General features: G+C 42.8%; 1 protein-coding gene across 4 annotated transcripts in view; it reads left to right on the top strand.

Moving 5' to 3' along the window:
* The window catches only part of LOC106600601 (rho GTPase-activating protein 12), a 140,834-nt gene that overhangs the window by 119,903 nt on the left and 2,638 nt on the right, over positions 1–18,293 (top strand). The window contains exons 5-18 of one of the 4 annotated variants that reach the window (XM_014192090.3): positions 3,443–3,652; positions 3,814–3,894; positions 4,885–5,019; positions 6,265–6,345; positions 6,873–6,934; positions 7,315–7,396; positions 11,825–11,926; positions 12,340–12,438; positions 12,683–12,782; positions 13,084–13,203; positions 13,660–13,758; positions 14,828–14,905; positions 15,159–15,293; positions 16,988–17,093. In XM_014192090.3, the coding sequence (XP_014047565.2) occupies positions 3,443–3,652; positions 3,814–3,894; positions 4,885–5,019; positions 6,265–6,345; positions 6,873–6,934; positions 7,315–7,396; positions 11,825–11,926; positions 12,340–12,438; positions 12,683–12,782; positions 13,084–13,203; positions 13,660–13,758; positions 14,828–14,905; positions 15,159–15,293; positions 16,988–17,093 (1,490 nt within the window). The remainder of the gene's footprint in view (positions 1–3,442; positions 3,653–3,813; positions 3,895–4,884; positions 5,020–6,264; positions 6,346–6,872; positions 6,935–7,314; positions 7,397–11,824; positions 11,927–12,339; positions 12,439–12,682; positions 12,783–13,083; positions 13,204–13,659; positions 13,759–14,827; positions 14,906–15,158; positions 15,294–16,987; positions 17,094–18,293) is intronic. The other 3 variants (XM_014192092.3, XM_014192093.3, XM_014192094.3) reach the window with 3 other exon arrangements.

Here is an 18,293-nt window from a genome sequence, read left to right as displayed (position 1 = left end):
GGGGGAGACGAGGGAAGCATTGAACTATAGAAATTCAGCCCTGGCATTATATTCTTTTTGACAATAGATATTCTGCCGGTTAAAGCAACTGGGATATTAGTCCATCTACTGAGGTTGGGTTGAATTGATTTGAGCGTTCTGTTAAAGTTTCTGGTAATGGTTTTATCTAAGGAAGGAAATATACTGCATCTATCCCCAAATGTTTAAAATGGGAAACAATTGGGATTCCATAAGTAGAGAGGGAGTCCTCCATCGTGGTCTTGAACAGCAGTAGGGCAGATTTGGTTTAATGTATTTTATAACTTGAGATGGAGCTGAATTTGTCTATGATCGTCAATGCTTTTGGGAGGGATTGAGATACATTGTCTAAATAATGTAAAATATCAGATGACGTGATCCGTAGAATTTAGAGATATTGGTGTAATTTATTTTGATTGTCGAATTGCCTGTGCCAGGGGCTCCAAAGACAATTAAAATAGCAGAGGTGAGATGGGATCACCTTGCCAGCTACTTGTAGTTATTTTGAATGGAACAGAGCAGGTATTGCCTGTTATTACTATGGCTGAGGGATTGGCATATAGTATTTTAATCATATGAATGAATTTGGAGCCAAGTCCCATATGTTCCAAAACCAGCCAAAGATATATGATCGTTCTCATCAGCTTTTTCTGCGTCGAGAGATACTGTTGATCTGCCCAATGGTCTTTGGTTCCTGATGAAGCATGTAAGATATGTAATAGACGACGGAGGTTACCTGAAGATAATCATTTTTTAACAAACCCGCTTTGGTCAAGATGTACCAATTTGGGTAAGTAAGTTTCAAGAATTTTTGAAAATAGTTCAATATCCGTGTTTATCAAAGATAAAGGGTGATAGTGAGAGCACTGGGTGGAGTCCTAACCTTTTTTTTAATGTAAGCTAAATTAATGCTGTATTTACATCCCTTCCAAATGAACCTTTGAATGGCTGTGTTCATCATTTCAAGTAACAGTGGACCTAATTGCTTCAAAAATGTTAAATAGACCTCAGGAGGAATACAGTCACAACCAGGTGATTGGCCTTTATTCATGTTATCCAATGCCCTTTATTCATGTTATCCAATGCCCTTTATTCATGTTATCCAATGCCCTTTGGAGTTCATGGAGAGAGATTTGGGCTCTCAGCAGGCCGGATTCCTCAGTTGAGAGAAGAGGAGTTCTTATATCTTTTAAAAATGACTCGATCTGGCTTGGTGTGGATTTACAATCAGAGGTGTACAATTCTTCATAGAAACAGGAGAATCGTTGGTTTATTAATTTGGGTTCTGATAATAATTCACTTGATTCATATTCAATAGTTGCACATTTTATTTAAGCCTTATTTTACCAGGTAAGTTAAACTGAAAACACATTCTCATTTACAGCAATGACCTGGAGAATAGTTACAGGGGAGAGGAGGGGGATAAATGAGCCAATTTGAAGCTGGGGATGATTAGGTGGCCATGATGGTATGAGGGCCAGATTAGGAATTTAGCCACACCGGGGTTAACATCCCTACTCTTATATAAATACCATGGGATCTTTAGTGACCACAGAGAGTCAGGACACCCGTTTAACGTCCCATCCAAAAGACGGTCTTCAGGGCAATGTCCCCAATCACTGCCCTGGGGCAGCATGTGGGTCGCGGAGTGATCTTCAAGAAAACTGCAGAATAAAGATCTAGTAAACCGCAAAGCACACGGGCATCACCCACTCCTGCAGCTGCCAAACTGTAGAGAGCGAAGTTGCACTTGGCCAAATCAATTCCAGTAATTAATGAAATAATCATACATTTGCTCTGACACGTCACGACCCACTATTAACAGGTCAAGTGGGTCGTGATCCATACTTTAATAAAGGCTGAGTTAGGCAATCAGGTCTGGGTAGATGCTGATCCTATGCCCTGCGTAGGTCAGACCCCCAGATTCCGTTGCAAGGTGAACTATTCGCAGCGTGACTTCAAAGCAGTGGATCCATACAATCATACACCTGATCTGTTCCGGAGAGGACCCATGTGGAGCGCAATGTTAATCAGCGGCATGGGACACAGCTTCTCCTGCCCGAGCAGTTTATAGAAAAGGAAGTAGGGTTGCCCGCTTCAACACCAGTTTCAAGTCCTGTGATCCGCACATTGAATTTACAGGAATGATTTTCGAGTGATTCTGTTTTCTCTATTAGGAATTAGATTTTTCCTTCCAACTTAGCTCGCGCTGTTTCCAGGTCATGGAGTCGCACCTCTGTCGCATTGGCTGTCTTCTCCAGACTTTCCACTTTAATTGAATAGGTATCCACTTTAGCAGTAAGCTCTCACAATGATACATTTACCGGTTTACTACATTTACCTCTTACTATTGTAAGTCGAGGGAAAATGTAATCTCTTCACGAACAGTCTCTCTCGTATAGTAACGGCCAGCTCTTTCTGTTGAGAGCAGATGGACAAATTCTGGCTGCTAGAGCACAATAGACATGCTATTTATTGTCACACAATGAATGTCCACACCTTAATATGATGATTAGTATTGAAAAGTTTTAGGAAATAAGTCTGTTAATTCATAGTAATTTGCAAAAGAAAGCCACGAAAAGGCCCCCGCATTTCAATGCATGCCACCGGGGCAGCAGGTAGCCTAGTGGTTAGAGTGTTGGGCCAGTTACCGAAAGGTTGCGGGATCGAATCCCAGAGCTTACAAGGTAAAAATCTGTCATTCTGCCCCTGAACAAAGTAGTTAACCTACTGTTCCACGGTAGGCCGTCATTGTAAATAATACTTTTTTCTTAACTGACTTGCCTAGTTAAATAAAGGTTAAATTATAAAAAATAAAACTAATAAAAACTGAAAGTTATTCATTGTGTTTCTATGGGCTAATGGCAGTGAGGCCCAATTCAATGTTTCATCAAATACTTTTTTATATATATTTTTTTTTTACCTACAGTGGTCCTAAAATTCAAAAACAAATAGCTAAATGATCCTTGGTATGAACCTCTAAAAACAATTCCATATGTCAGCTTGGTAGAAATCCAGCCCTGGACCCTTAGACTCTATGAGGTTTTAATGGACCTATAGAATAGTTCCACAACTGTAAACCCCTCTCATCTGGCACTCCAGGCAGGTTAGAGCAAATGCTTAAAGTATTTGAAAGATTTCAAAGGATTGGTGCTATGCTGTGCTGTGAATGACTGCAGTGTTCTTGGCTGTACATTGTGGGTGACTGTGACCTCTATACTGTAGCTCTGACTGTGGTTGGTCGTGATTGGTGCTTTCTATTCTCTATGCATAGATAACTCAATGGTGATTGGTCCTTATCTCTCTCTCTTTTTTCTCTTTCTTTCTCTCCCTCCCTTTCTCTTTTTCTTTCTCTCTCCTTCTCTCTGCCTCTTTCTCTCTGCCTCCCCCTCTCTCTCCCTCTTCCGTTTCCCCCTAATCATAGACAACTCTGCCTCTCTCTTTCTCCCCATCCTTCCTTCCTCTCCTCTCGCTCGCCATTGGTCGCTTCCAGCCTCTGTCGTTGGAGGACAACTGCCACAGCACGTATTCTAGCCAATCAGACAGCCAGTATGGCTCCCCGCCTCGAGGTTGGTCAGAAGAGCTGGATGAGCATGGACACACTCTGTATGTTAGTGACTATACTAATGAGAAGGTACTGGGGACTCTCTCTGTGTCTGTCTTCACTGTCATGGCCTCTGAGTTCTTCTCTATATTACACTTAGACTGGACCACTGCACCACACTAGGTGCTTTTTCAGTGTGTCAGTGATGCTCATCTAGTCTTCTTTGTGTGTGTGTGTCCGTGTCCGTCCAGTGGATAAAGCATGTTGATGAACAGGGCCGACCCTACTACTACAGTGCTGACGGCTCAAGATCTGAATGGAAGCTGCCCAAGGTATGGCCCAGCCCAAGTACACTACCTCCAATTTACCCTGCGTTCATAACCAAGTGGGAAAAATCTACTTGAATGCACCTCCAACTGGTAATTACTAGTGGGGAACTCGTCTATCATCCCTGAGCTCCGACTTCTCCCACATGGTGACCTCTGACGTCACCAACCAAGGAAATGACCTCCATAACAGCATTTTCTGTAGTTAAATGCAACAACAAAACATTATTTATAAAAAGCAATCTATTAATATGTTTTTTAAACACTGTCATTTGTTTACAGACATGGTAGCTGTACTTTTTGCTTATGGTTGACGCAGCTTGTTGGCCATTACCAATATGAGCTTCTCTTATTTTTTTTGTGTACTATTTACCCCTTTTTCTCCCCAATTTCATGGTATCCAATTGGTAGTTAGTCTTGTCCCATCGCTCCAACTCCCGTACGGACTCAGGAGAGACGATGGTCGAGAGCCATGTGTCCTCCGCCGCACTGCTTCTTGACACACTGCTCGCTTAACCCGGAAGCCAGCCGCACCAATGTGTCGGAGGAAACACAGTACAACTGGCGACCGTGTCAGCGTGCATGCGCCCGGCCTGCCACGAGTTGCTAGAGCGCGATAGGACAAGGACATCCCGGCCGGCCAAACCCTCCCCTAACCCGTATGACGCTGGGCCAATTGTGCGTGGCCTCATGGGTCTCCCGGTCGTGGCCGGCTGCGACATAGCCTGGGATCCAATCTGCGTTTATCAATGAGTTCAAGGCACGTGAATACATCCAACTGGTATTTACGACTTCACAACTGGTAATTTCCACCTTCCCAGTTGGTTATGAACACAGCATTAGTTTAATAGTTTGGACTGGTTGCTTGTCCCCAAACAAAGTTACACTTATTTGTTTCATATAGGTTTGTCTTTCTCGTTGGAAGTGTTAATGTTTATTAGTACCTCTGTATGATGTTTGTCCCCATCCCTCCTCTCTCTCTCTCTCTCTCTGCAGTACAACCACTCCCCTCCTCCTCTGCCGGGCGGAGGAGACACTCCTAAGAGCCGCAGTCTGGACAGGAAGCATGTAGAGCCCATCGTCCTGACCAAGTGGAGACACAGCACCTACGTACTGGACACCAACGACAAGGTGAGATGCCCCAAAAAATGAAAGGTCACATTTCTAGTCTCTGAGGTATCTTGTCTAGTGAGTTTGTTTATTATGTGAATGTGAGCTGTAGTTGTAGTCTTGAGTCCCAAATGGCACCAGGGCTCTGGTCAAAAGTAATGCACTTTTTGTTTTTTATTTAACTTTTATTTAACTAGGCAAGTCAGTTAAGAACAAATTCTTATTTACAATGACGGCCTAGGAACAGTGGATTAACTGCCTTGTTCAGGGGCAGAACGACAGATTTGTACCTTGTCAGCTCGGGGATTCCATCCAGCAACCTTTCGGTTACTGGCCCAACACTCTAACCACTAGGCTACCTGCCGCCCCGAGAGGGTGCCATTTGGAACACGATCATGATGTGAATGTGAGGGGGTAGTTGTAGACTCATGATTCTGTTCTGCAGTGACTCATCAAAAACAACAGGCGTTTCCGTACAGGCTCTGGCCGCCCCCACCCTTACAGACAGACAAAAGTCAGTGCCCCTACACCCTCCAATCCCAGCAGCCAATCACCTTGCTTGTTAATCACAGAGAGTTAATCACTATCCTTCATCTAATCAAATTTTACCTTCATCCAATCAGGCCTATCACGTTCCGAGCTTAGTGCACTTCCTCCTGTTAATTCCTATTTATCTGAAAAACGATATGACATTTAATGATGACCCATTGATCACTTCTATAATAATATATCATATAAACTATAATCACTTCTATAATCTACAATAATATATGTAGTGTCGATGTAAGCATGGCGATATCAACCTTTCCTTTCCCTCAGTTAGTAGTTTGATTTCAGGTTCAATCAAAATATATTAATTGCATGGTTTAATTATGTTATTTTAAAAGAATACTTGATAACGTTCAACAACTCTATCTGTCCTTAACTATCCATCTCCATGTCCATGTAACCACTCATTATATGTTGATTTACTTCTGTAACTGTCTCTGGGGCTGTTCCAGAAAGCAAGACCATTAACTTAGCGAGCTAACTTTGAAAAGCAGTCAGATTCTGTATATCTCTTCATTTTCTGGTTAATTTTAAAATATAATCTTGAATATGGGTATGTGTTGTTAGTTGTCAAGTTAATTATACCATGCTAATTTCAATCCAGGTATTTCAGAATATTTAGGACAGTTAGCTGGCTAACTTATTGATCGTGCTTTCTGGAACATCCCTCTGTAGTACTCAGTAGTTCTTAGACTGTGTTGTCATCCTCATCACTAGGATGCAGCGTTGGGCCCCAAGGTCCCCGGCTCTCCTGACTCTGACTCCTCAGACCCCTCGTCCCTCAAGCCCCCCACCTCTGTTAGTATCCCCCTTTCTCTCTCACCTCTCCTGTAGTGTGGCCTTCCCGGTCGACTGATGTCAATTTTCATAGGAAATGGTCGAAAATCTGTAGAAAATCTGGTCTTTTGTTGTGCCTGAATTGTCAAATGACTTTGCTCTGCTGTCTTTACTGGTGACTCTGTAAAAATTCTACCTGTATTGGAACCAACAAGTGGTGGTGGTGACTGTAACCCTGTATCACAGACTAGACTGTGGGGATACTATTAAGTGTTGTCCTGCTGTGGTTTCACTGCATGATTTCAGTCATACTAAAGTTTCTACTTTCTTGTCTACTCTTTCCTTCAGTCTCTCTGGTTTGGGCTGTTTGTTTGGGCTGCTTTTTGTATGTCTGTGTGCCTTTTGGTCAAAAGTTGTGCACTATATAGGAAATAGGGTGTAATTTCTGACAGAGAATGTGTATTGCTTTTTTTTCCCCTGTCAGTCATGTCTGGCCGCCTACATGTGGTGATGATGATGATGATGTGTGTCTCTTTGTTTCTCTGCAGCCTTCAGAGAAGTGTGGTGTTCTTAATGTGACCAAGATCACCGAGCATGGCAAAAAAGTACGGTGAGTAGTACTGTTTTAGGAGAGGAGCAGGAGTTTCCTACACATATTTATAAACTGCTGGTCAAAGCAACACAACATGGAGTGTTTGTTGAGTTGAAATAAGATGTATGAATGAGGTTTTTGCCCCAAAGCAAAAATAGATTTTGTGTCCGAAATTGCGGCTTGAGCCAATCGTTTTTCAATGGGGGTCATCCGTTGAGGGATGACAGACAACTGACATGATTGTCTGTAAAAAAAAAAAAAAAACGTTTACTTAAGTTTAACTTTTGACAGACAAAAACTGACAATGGTAAATTCAGATGTTTTCTTTATACGTCTCTGTGTGGCCTCAGCCTGAATGATGTAGGATGACGTATGTGTGTGTGTGTTTGTGTTTACAGGAAAAATTGGACGTCGTCTTGGACAGTCCTCCGGGGCTCCTCGCTACTATTCACTAAAAGCCAGGGGGGCGGGACAAGCTGGGTGAGTAGTGTCAATCTGCTACTGTACTCTAAACTCGTGTGTTCAAACCATTAAATGAAATAGAGTAAAACAGGAATAGACCCTCTGACCATGGCAATTTACCCCATCCCTCTCTACAGCAAGCCATATTAACTTTTTGTTTTATTTGTATTTTTTTATTTAACCTTTTATTAAACTAGGCAAGTCATTTAAGAACAAATTCTATTTACAATGACTGCCTACCCCGGCCAAACCCTAACCCGGACGACGCTCGGCCAATTGTACCTTGGTGGCTCCTCCTTCGCTGAGCTGCTACTGTCGCTGCTAGGCGACTGGAGACTTTCCTCGGTGGTCAAGCCCCACCCTGTCTGGTCTAAAGTACTGTATATAGGCAGAAAAGAGAAATGCGTAAAATAACTTTTCAATTTAGAGTAATAAAGAAATTGAATAATTTTATCTGAGCAAACCAGAAACTTTTCAATATATAAATTGGATGGTTGTGCAGGACTATGGTAGATGAAGTAATCAATCTATCTTTTCAAACTGTATTTATCTGGTCAATATGTCAGAGTATTACTGTATGACTGTTGTTTTTAACATGAACTCAGAAAAAAAAGAAAAGTCTCTTTTTCAGGACCCTGTCTTTCAAAGATAATTTGCAAAAATCAAAATAACTTCACAGATCTAAATTGTTAAGGGTTGAAACACTGTTTCCCAGGCTTGTTCAATGAACCATAAACAATTAATGAGCATGCACCTGTGGAACGGTCATTAAGACATTAACAGCTTACAGATGGTAGGCAATTAAGGTCACATTTATGAAAACTTAGGACACTGAAGAGGCCGTTCTACTGACTCTGAAAAACACCAAAAGAAAGATGCCCAGGGTCCCTGCTCATCTGCGTGAACGTGCCTTAGGCATGCTGCAAGGAGGCATGAGAACTGCAGATGTGGCCAGGGCAAAAAATTGCAATGTCCGTACTGTGAGACACCTAAGACAGCGCTACAGGGAGACAGGACGGACAGCTGAACGTCCTCGCAGTGGCAGACCACGTGTAACAACACCTGCACAGGATCGGTACATCCGAACATCACACTTGCGGGACAGGTACAGGATGGCAACAACAACTGCCCGAGTTACACCAGGAATGCACAATCCCTCCATCAGTCCACAATAGGCTGTTGTGAGAGGCTGGACTGAGGGCTTGTAGGCCTGTTGTAAGGCAGGTGCTCACCAGACATCACCGGCAAAAACGTTGCCTATGGGCACAAACCCACCGTCGTTGGACCAGACAGGACTGGCAAAAAGGGCTCTTCACTGACGAGTCACGGTTTTGTCTCACCAGGGGTGATGGTCGGATTCGTGTTTATCGTCCAAGGAATGAGCGTTACACCGAGGCCTGTACTCTGGAGCGGGATCGATTTGGAGGGGGAGGGTCCGTCATTGTCTGGGACGGTGTATCACAGTATCATTGGACTGAGCTTGTTGTCATTGACGGCAATCTCAAAGCTGTGCGTTACAGGGAAGACATCCTCCTCCCTCATGTGGTACCCTTCCTGCAGGCTCATCCTGACATGACCCTCCAGCATGACAATGCCACCAGCCATAAGGCTCGTTCTGTGCGTGATTTCCAGTAAGACAGGAATGTCAGTGTTCTGCCATGGCCAGCGAAGAGCCCGGATCTCAATCCCATTGAGCACGTCTGTGACCTGTTGGATCGGAGGGTGAGGGCTAGGAATGTCCGGGAATTTGCAGGTGCCTTGGTGGAAGAGTGGGGTAACATCTCACAGCAAGTACTGGCAAATCTGGTGCAGTCCATGAGGAGGAGATGCACTGCAATACTTATTGCAGCTGGTGGCCACACCAGATACTGACTGTTACTTTACACTCAATTAGTATTTGGTAGCATTGCCTTTAAATTGTTTAACTTTGGTCAAACGTTTTGGGTAGCCTTCCACAAGCTTCCCACAATAAGTACATTTTGGCTCATTCCTCCTGACAGAGCTGGTGTAACTGAGTCAGGTTTGTAGGCCTCCTTGCTCGCACACACTTTTTCAGTTCTGCCCACAAATGTTCTATAGGAATGAGGTCAGGGCTTTGTGATGGCCACTCCAATACCTTGACGTTGTTGTCCTTAACACATTTTTCCACAACTCATTGTCCATTTGGAAGACCCATTTGCGACCAAGCTTTAACTTCCTGACTGATGTCTTGAGATGTTGCTTCAATATATCCACATCATTTTCTTTGCTCATCATGCCATCTATTTTGTGAAGTGCACCAGTCCCTCCTGCAGCAAAGCACCCCCACAACATGATGCTGCCACCCCCGTGCTTCACGGTTGGGATGGTGTTCTTCGGCTTGCAAGCCTCCCCCTTTTTCCTCCAAACATAACGATGGTCATTATGGTCAAACAGTTCTATTTTTGTTTCATCAGACCAGAGGACATTTCTCCAGAAAGTACAATCTTTGTAGTCTGTTTTCTTATTGGCGGTTTTTTAAGCAGTGCCTTCTTCCTTGCAGAGCGGCCTTTCAGGTTATGTCGATATAGGACTTGTTTTACTGTGAATATAGATACTTTTGTACTTGTTTCCTCCAGCATCTTCACAAGGTCCTTTGCTGTTGTTCTGGGATTCATTTGCACTTTTCGCACCAATGTACATGAATCTCTAGGAGACAGAACGCGTCTCCTTCCTGAGCAGTATGACAGCTGCGTGGTCCCATGATGTTTATACTTGCGTACTATTGTTTGTACAGATGAACGTGGTACCTTCAGCCGTTTGGAAATTGCTCACAATTTCCAATTGACTCAAATTATGTCAATTAGCCTATCAGAAGCTTCTAAAGCCATGATGTCCTTTTCTGGAATTTTCCAAGCTGTTTAAAGCCACAGTCAACTTAGTGTATGTAAACTTCTGACCCACTGGAATTGTGATACAGTGAGTTATAAGTGAAATAATCTGTCTGTTAACAATTGTTGGAAAAATGTATTGTGTCATGCACAAGGTAGATGTCCTAACCGACTTGTCAAAACTATAGTTTGTTAACAAGAAATTTGTGGAGTGGTTGAAAAACGAGTTTTAGTGACTCCAACCTAAGTGTATGTAAACTTCCGACTTCAACTGTATATATATAATCTCAATGATGCACCTGTTGTTTAGTAGTAGATGACAAACTCTAACTTAGATACATCATCTCAGTATTATCTCACCAAAAACACTGGATTGACAGTGAGATTGACAAGCTCCATTGACACCACACTGTTGTGTCGTGTGTGTTTCTTCACTATATACACAAAAGTATGTGGACACCCCTTCAAATTAGTCGATTCGGCTATTTCCGCCACACCCGTTGCTGACAGTTGTACAACATTTTGCACACAGCCAAGCCATCTCCATAGACAACCATTGGCAGTAAAATGGCCTTACTGAAGAGCTCAGTATCTTTCAACGTTGTACTGTCATAGGATGCCCCCTTTCCAACAAGTCAGTTCATAAAATTTCTGCCCTGCTAGAGCTGCCCTGGTCAACTGTAAGTGCTGTTATTGTGAAGTTGAAATGTCTAGGAGCAACAACGGCTCAGCCGCAAAGGGGTAGGCCACACAAGCTCACAGAACGGGACCCCTGAGTGCTGAAATGCGTAGCTCGTAAAAATAGTTTGTCCTCGGTTGCAACGCTCACTACCGAGTTCCAAACTGCTTCTGGAAGCAACGTCAGCACAAGAACTGTTCGTCGGAAGCTTTATGAAATGGGTTTCCATGGCCGAGCAGCCACACACAAGCCTAAGATCACCATGCGCAATGCCAAGCAACGGCTGGAATGGTGTAAAGCTTGCCACCATCTGGCAGTCCGACGGACGAATCTGCGTTTGGTGGATGCCAGGAGAACGCTATCTGCCCGAATGCATGGTACCAACTCTACAGTTTGGTGGAGGAGGAATAATGGTCTGGGACTGTTTTTCATAGTTTGGGCTAGGCCCTTTACTTCCAGTAAAGTGAAATCTTAACGTTACAGCATACAATGACATTCTAGAAGATTCTGTGCTTCCAACTTTGTGGCAACAGTTTGGGGAAGGCCCTTTCCTGTTTCAGCATGACAATGCCCCCGTGCACAAAGCGAGGTCCATACAGAAATGGTTTGTCGAGATCGGTGTGGAAGAACTTGCCTGGCCTGCACAGAGCCCTGACCTGAATTGGAACGCCGACTGTGAGCCAGGCCTACAGGCCTAATCGCCCAACATCAATGTTCTTGTGGCTGAATGGAAGCAAGTCCCAGCAGCAATATTCCAACATCTAGTGAAAAGCTTTCCCAGAAGAGTGGAGGCTGGTATAGCAGCAAAGGGGGGACCAACTCCATATTAATGCCCATGATTTTGGAATGAGATGTTTGACGAGCATACTTTTTGTCAACATACTTTTGGTCATGTAGTGTACTTGTTTCTCCCTGTAGTTTGGAGGCATCCAGTCCAAGCCAGAGTTTACTGTGGACCTGAGAGGAGGGTCTATAGAGTGGGCTTCCAAAGACAAGTCCAGCAAGAAACATGTTATAGAGGTGAGTGAGCTCCTACACAAAATTCAAACGGGGGGTGGCAGGTAGCGTAGTGGTTAGAGTGTTGGGCCAGTAACTGAAAGGTTGCTGGATTGAATCCCCGAGCTGACAAGGTAAAAATCTGTCGTTCTGCCCCTGAACAAGGAAGTTAACCCACTGTTCCCCGGTAGGCCGTCATTGTAAATAAGAATTTGCTCTTAACTGATTTGCTTAGTTAAATAAAGGTTAAATAAATAAATAATAATAATAATAAAAGCTTCTTGAATATGTCCCCTTGGGGCAATTTTATTAAGGCTATAGCAGTGCCTCAGACAATGGTAGCACTACGTGTATAGAACATGAATGATGACAGGGAGGATTATTTCATGTTGGTGTAATGTCTTACTGTTAAAAAACGTATTTGTCTCCTCCTGCAGCTGAAAACCCGTCAGGGCACAGAGCTGCTGATCCAGTCAGAGAATGACAGTTTCATCAATGACTGGTACAGATCACTGATGGACACCATCAGCACACACGTGAGTCTACACAAACACACACACAACACACACATGACACAAATCTGATTCATCATAATGTTTGTCACCTTGAAATTGAAATGATCTTGAAATTCTTGATTCAGTTCCACATATATCCACTAGGTGGCGGAGTTGGCATGTTTAGTCATTGGGCCTTGATGGTATTGCCAGCCCAAAGGTAGCCTACCTGTTTCTGACTGTCCCCTTCTGTTTCCCTGTTTGTGTGTTACCTACCACACTGTAGGCCTGGGAGTCAGATGAGGCCATAGAGGAGGACATGCCAGAGTCTCCTGGAGCTGAGAAACAAGACAAAGAGAAAGATCACAGAGACTCTAAGAGCAGAGGTTAGTGCAGCCTGTCTGTCTCTGTCTGTCTGTTACCCTAACCCAAACTCAAACCCTCATGTATGTTTGAGATCGTTAATCTTTGTCTACCAATTATGTTATTGTTGATCATCATGTGTGTCAGTGTGTTAAGTCATCTCCCATTGCTATTTGTCTACAGAAGATGTTGATTATCATTTATTGTGTTAAGTTTAATATGGTAAAATCCCATTGTTATTAGTCTATAGCCATGAAACCTGTCAGTGTTTCTAGAGTTAGCAGTAAATGTGTCATCTGAACTTCTATTCTCATTGTTCTGTAGCCATGAAGAGTTCCACCAGTATGGACACATCAGATGACAAGAAGACCAGACACAAACTTATGAAGTTCCTCACGCGCAGACCCACTCTGCAAGCCGTCAGAGACAAGGGCTACATCAAAGGTATTACAGAGAGACGCCACCGAACCATAGAAATAGAAATGCTAGAATGGGTGTTTTCTTTATTAAGAGGTGGCAGGTACAAATGGCAAAATATTTGTAAAAAGAATGAGTGTCATATGTCTCAGTTAAATTTATTTGAATTGTTCTGCTTCCTGTGGGGTGTAGCCAATTCAAATGTCAATTTGTGGGTCGAATTGAATTAAATTCAGGAATTTCAAATTGACCCCAACCCTGATACACTCAGTATAGCTGACATGGTGATGACCATTCTAGTTATTCTATTTCTAAGCAGAGAACTTTACCAAACGTGTACAATTAGGACTTCATTTTGGCAATGGCAAACTAAATCCGTGCCATTGAGTTGTTGTGTTAAAGATAGAAGATCCTTTGTTTTCCAGTAGCGGAGTACTTTGGACCTCCTATAATAATAACCCTTTCCCTGTCTGTGTGTCTCAGACCAGGTGTTTGGCTGCAGTCTGAGTGACCTCTGTCAGAGAGAGAACGCATCCGTGCCAAGTTTCGTCACGATGTGCATCGACCACATGGAGAACAATGGTATGTGTGCTCGGTAACACTTTACTTGACACCTAACGTTATCATAATATGTCATAACAGCTGGCGTAACTTGTCGTAACCTGTCGTAATATGGTCATAACACTGTCATGACACACCTACGTAAGTGTCAAAACACATAAAACCTACCAACATTCCATTACTCTATAGCCTACTTGTCAATAGTATTTTTATGTTATATAACATTTTCTGTAATTGTCCATATTAAATGACCATTGTAATTGCGCACACATTGATGTCAGACATGTACCTAACCCAATGCTGTGTTGCTGATGACCAGGTTGAATGCAAGATCAGATTTCAGGAGCAGGATAAAGACACCTTCTTTATGACTGATAACTGACATAAGGGCATGTTCGTGACGGGCCTATCTGGCTTGTATGATTATGATAGTCATAATGCTTTATGACAGTGTCATAGTGTATTTTCTTAGTTCAAGTAAAGTGACACAGTATAGACATAATGCTTCATGACAGTGTCATAAAGTGTATTTTCTTAAAGTTATTTAAAATATGATGAAAAAAACATGACTGTAAAGAATTCATTACGACAACAAAGGATTTAACAAACAAACTCTCAAACGAAAGGAAACCTCTTGGCAGGGAAGAAACGCATTTGAATAAATGTGTGTTTTGACGCTCTTATGTGTCATAACCAGCCATAAAATAACACAATACATGTCACAACAGGTGTAAATATATGTGCCATGACAGTGCTATGATCATATTATGACAGGTTATGTCAGCTGTTATGACAGATTATGACATGGTTATGACCGTGTCATAACGTGTTATGATGCCAGGTGTCAGAGACTGTGTTACCGTGTGCTCCTGTGTCTGTCTGTCTGTCGGTTGTCTCTCATTCTGGTGGTGTGATGATATAGGAAAAATAAAGGATTACCAGGCACTCTAAACAGATAGAGTGCCTGGTAGACAGAGTGCAATTTAAAGGCCTTTGTTGAGTTTGCATATCCATGAAGGAAAGTTAAAACAGTGGGCTACTGCTAATGTTGGTGTGATGATGGTGCTCCTGTGTGCTCTTCTGTCTGCAGCTCTGAATGTGGACGGGCTGTACAGAGTGAGTGGGAATCTGGCGGTCATCCAGAAACTACGCTTCGCTGTCAATCATGGTAGGTACTACTGCTACTGTCCGCTCTCTGTATACTGCAACTAGGCTTGTTCTGCTAACTTTACCAGAAAATCTCCTGGTTTTCCAGAAGTCCCGGTTAGAATATTCAGGATTTCCTGCTTATTCCCTCTAACCAGGACTTCTGGAGATTTTAGGAAAGTTACCAGAATTGTGCAACTCTAACTGCAAGCCTGTATACTTGTACCTAAAGCGTACGTAGTACACTGAATAACCCTGTGTCTTTATCCGTGTAGATGAGAAGGTGGACCTTGAGGAGGGAAAATGGGAAGATATCCACGTGACTACGGGAGCGTTGAAGATGTTCTTTAGAGAGCTACCTGAACCGCTCTTCACTTACAACTTATTCCATGACTTTGTCAATGCCATCAGTAAGTGCACTGTTCCATTAATTGAAAATGTTCTTAATTTATCATCATTAGTGACATTACAAGTGTTGATGAAGGAAGGTTGTTACTACTGTAAATACATGTCATTGAGTTATTAGATCATGGGTGGGCAACTAATCCCCTTTTGAAGGCCCTCGGATCAATATACACAAAGTGCAATTTAGAAATTGTGCATCAGCAGTTTTTCTCTTGTTATGTCAGTCACTGATAGTCAGTCAATTTGACCATGTCAGCTAGCATTTTTTTGATTGCTAAGTTAGTTTAGGTCCTAGCTATCTAAACTTATTATCATGGTTGAATTACCAGCTGGGGGCCCCCATTGATTTTGTTAGTCAGTCTCACTCGGATATCATATTAAAATGGGTATGGATGTGGGTACGCAGACCCAGAGCAACTGCATTCGTCTTAAGATAGCTAGGTTGGACCATTTGTCTCATGCACTGCGACACATCTTCTTCGCATAGAGTTGTTCAGGCTGTTGATTGTGGTCGGTGGAATCTTGTCCCACTCCTCTTCAATGGCTGTGTGAAATTGCTGGATATTGCTGAAACACGCTGTTGTACACGTTGATCTAGAGCATACCAAACATGCTCAATGGGTGACATGTCTGGTGAGTAAGCAGGCCATGGAAGAACTGGGACATGTACAGAAAAACAGTCCCATCCGGCATGGGGTTGTGCATTGTCTTTCTGAAACATGAGGTGATGGCGGCGGATGAATGGCAGGACAATGGGCCTCAGGATCTCGTCTCTGTGCATTCAAATAGCCATCAATAAAATTCAAATGTGATTGTTGTCCATAGCTTATGCCAGCTCATACTATAACCCCATGGCCACCATGAGGCACTCTGTTGACAACGTTGACATCAGAAAACCGCTTGCCCACACGACGCCGTGCACACTGTCTACCATCTGCCCGGTATAGTCGAAGGTGAGCATTTGCCAACCGAACGACGCCGAAATGCAGTCAGGTCAAAACCCTGGTGAGGACGACGAACACGCAGATGAGCATCCCTGAGACGGTTTCTGACAGTTTGTCCCGAAATTATTTGGTTGTGCAAACTCACAGTTTCATCAGCTGTCCGATTGGCTGTTCTCAGACGATCCCGCAGGTGAAGAAGCCGGATGTGGAGGTCCTGGGTTGGCGTGATTACACGTGGTCTGCGGATGTGAGGCCGGTTGGACGTAGAGAAATGGTTCTCTGGAATTAGCTCTGGTGGACATTCCTGCAGTCAGCATGCCAATTGCACCCTCCCTCAAAACTTGAGACATCTGTGGCATTGTGTTGTGTGACAAACTGCACATTTTAGAGTGGTCTTTTATTGTCCCCAGCAATAATGATCATAATAATGATCATGCTGTTTAATCACCTGCTTGATATGCCAAACCTGTAAGGTGGCTGCATTATCTTGGCAACGGAGAAATGCTCACGAACAGTGACGCAAATAGATTTGTGCACAAATGTGTGCGTATGGAACATTTCTGGGTTATTTTATTTCAGCTCATGAAACATGGGAATAAAACTTTACGTGTTGCATTTATATTTTTGTTCTGTATATTAGGGGGGGGACAAGTGAAATGTGAGTGTTAGTTCATGAAAGGCTTTTTAAGTGTTGTTTTTACTGTGTCTAAGACAATTTTCTTCTGTAACGTTTGTCCTGTCTTCCTGTTAAACAGAGATCCCAGACTATATGCAGCGTGTCCAGTCTATCAAGGAGCTGGTCAAACAGCTGCCCAAACCCAATCAGGACACCATGCAGGCCCTCTTCAAACACCTCAGGAAGTAAGTCACACTTCAACAGTGAACTAAATTACAATGTGATCTGATTGTGTTTGCCTTATTCATGTTGATCCACTGTCTAGCAGGAGTAGGGTTGCAAATTCCTAGGTTTTCTAGAAATATAACTGTTCTGTACAATTCTATAATACTACAGCTTTGGCTCTAATAACCCCGCATATCTCGCTCTCTGTCTCTGTCTCTCTCTCTGTCTCTCTCTCTCTGTCAATTTTTTTTCAATTCAATTCGCTTTATTGGCATGACGTAACAATGTACATATTGCCAAAGCTTATTTTGGATATTTACAATATAAAAAATAAATAAAAAATGAGAATCAAAATTGTCAACGGGACAACAGTAACAACAATAACCAAGGGTCAAAATAACCATACATTCAACAATAACAATAATCATACAGTAGAGGACATGTGCAGGTTGATTGGTCTGTCAGACACTGTCCCTCAACTTATGGCAGGCAGCAATGTAGTGCGCTGCCAACCCACAGCTCTCTGCGTCCTCCCCCAACAGGACGGGTAGCCTATCCTCATCAGAGATTATTTTTTTTCTACTGCATCATTGATTGTATGTTGTTTTACTCCATGTGTAACTCTGTGTTTTTGTATGTTGTCGAACTGCTTTGCTTTATCTTGGCCAGGTCGCAATTGTAAATGAGAACTTGTTCTCAACTTGCCTACCTGGTTAAATAAAGGTGAAATAAATAAATAAATAAAATAAATAAAGAGAGTTCTTTGAAACCTTGAATAAGGGTTTCAAATTTGGGAAAATGACACTCTAATTGTTTATATTTTTTACATTTTGTCAGGAAATGCAGCTCCGTCTCAGGTTCTGCTGTTGTGCAGTGGTTGCACAGTCTTTCCTCTACAGGGAGCCAGGTTTTCCTGTGTCTACCCTTCTCAATGGCAAGGCTGTGCTCACTGAGCCTGTACTTTGTCAAGGTTTTGATCAGTAACTATGGTCAAATATTTAGCCACAGTGTACTGTCGATTTAGGGCCAGATAGCACTGCATTTTGCTTTGTGTTTGTGCTTGTGTTTCCCAATAAGCAATGTAGTTTTGTTTTGTCTGTATTGTAATTTAGTTTATTCTGATTGATTGGATGTTCTGGTCCTGAGGCTTCAGTGTGTTAGTAGAACAGGTTTGTGAACTCAGCCCCAGGACCAGCTGTCTCTGTCTCTCTCTCTTTGTC

Source organism: Salmo salar, chromosome 03 (genome assembly GCF_965601325.2).
Source record: "Salmo salar chromosome 03, fSalSal1, whole genome shotgun sequence".
In the NCBI taxonomy this organism is placed as follows: domain Eukaryota; kingdom Metazoa; phylum Chordata; class Actinopteri; order Salmoniformes; family Salmonidae; genus Salmo; species Salmo salar.
This window is presented reverse-complemented; position numbering and strand designations above follow the sequence as displayed.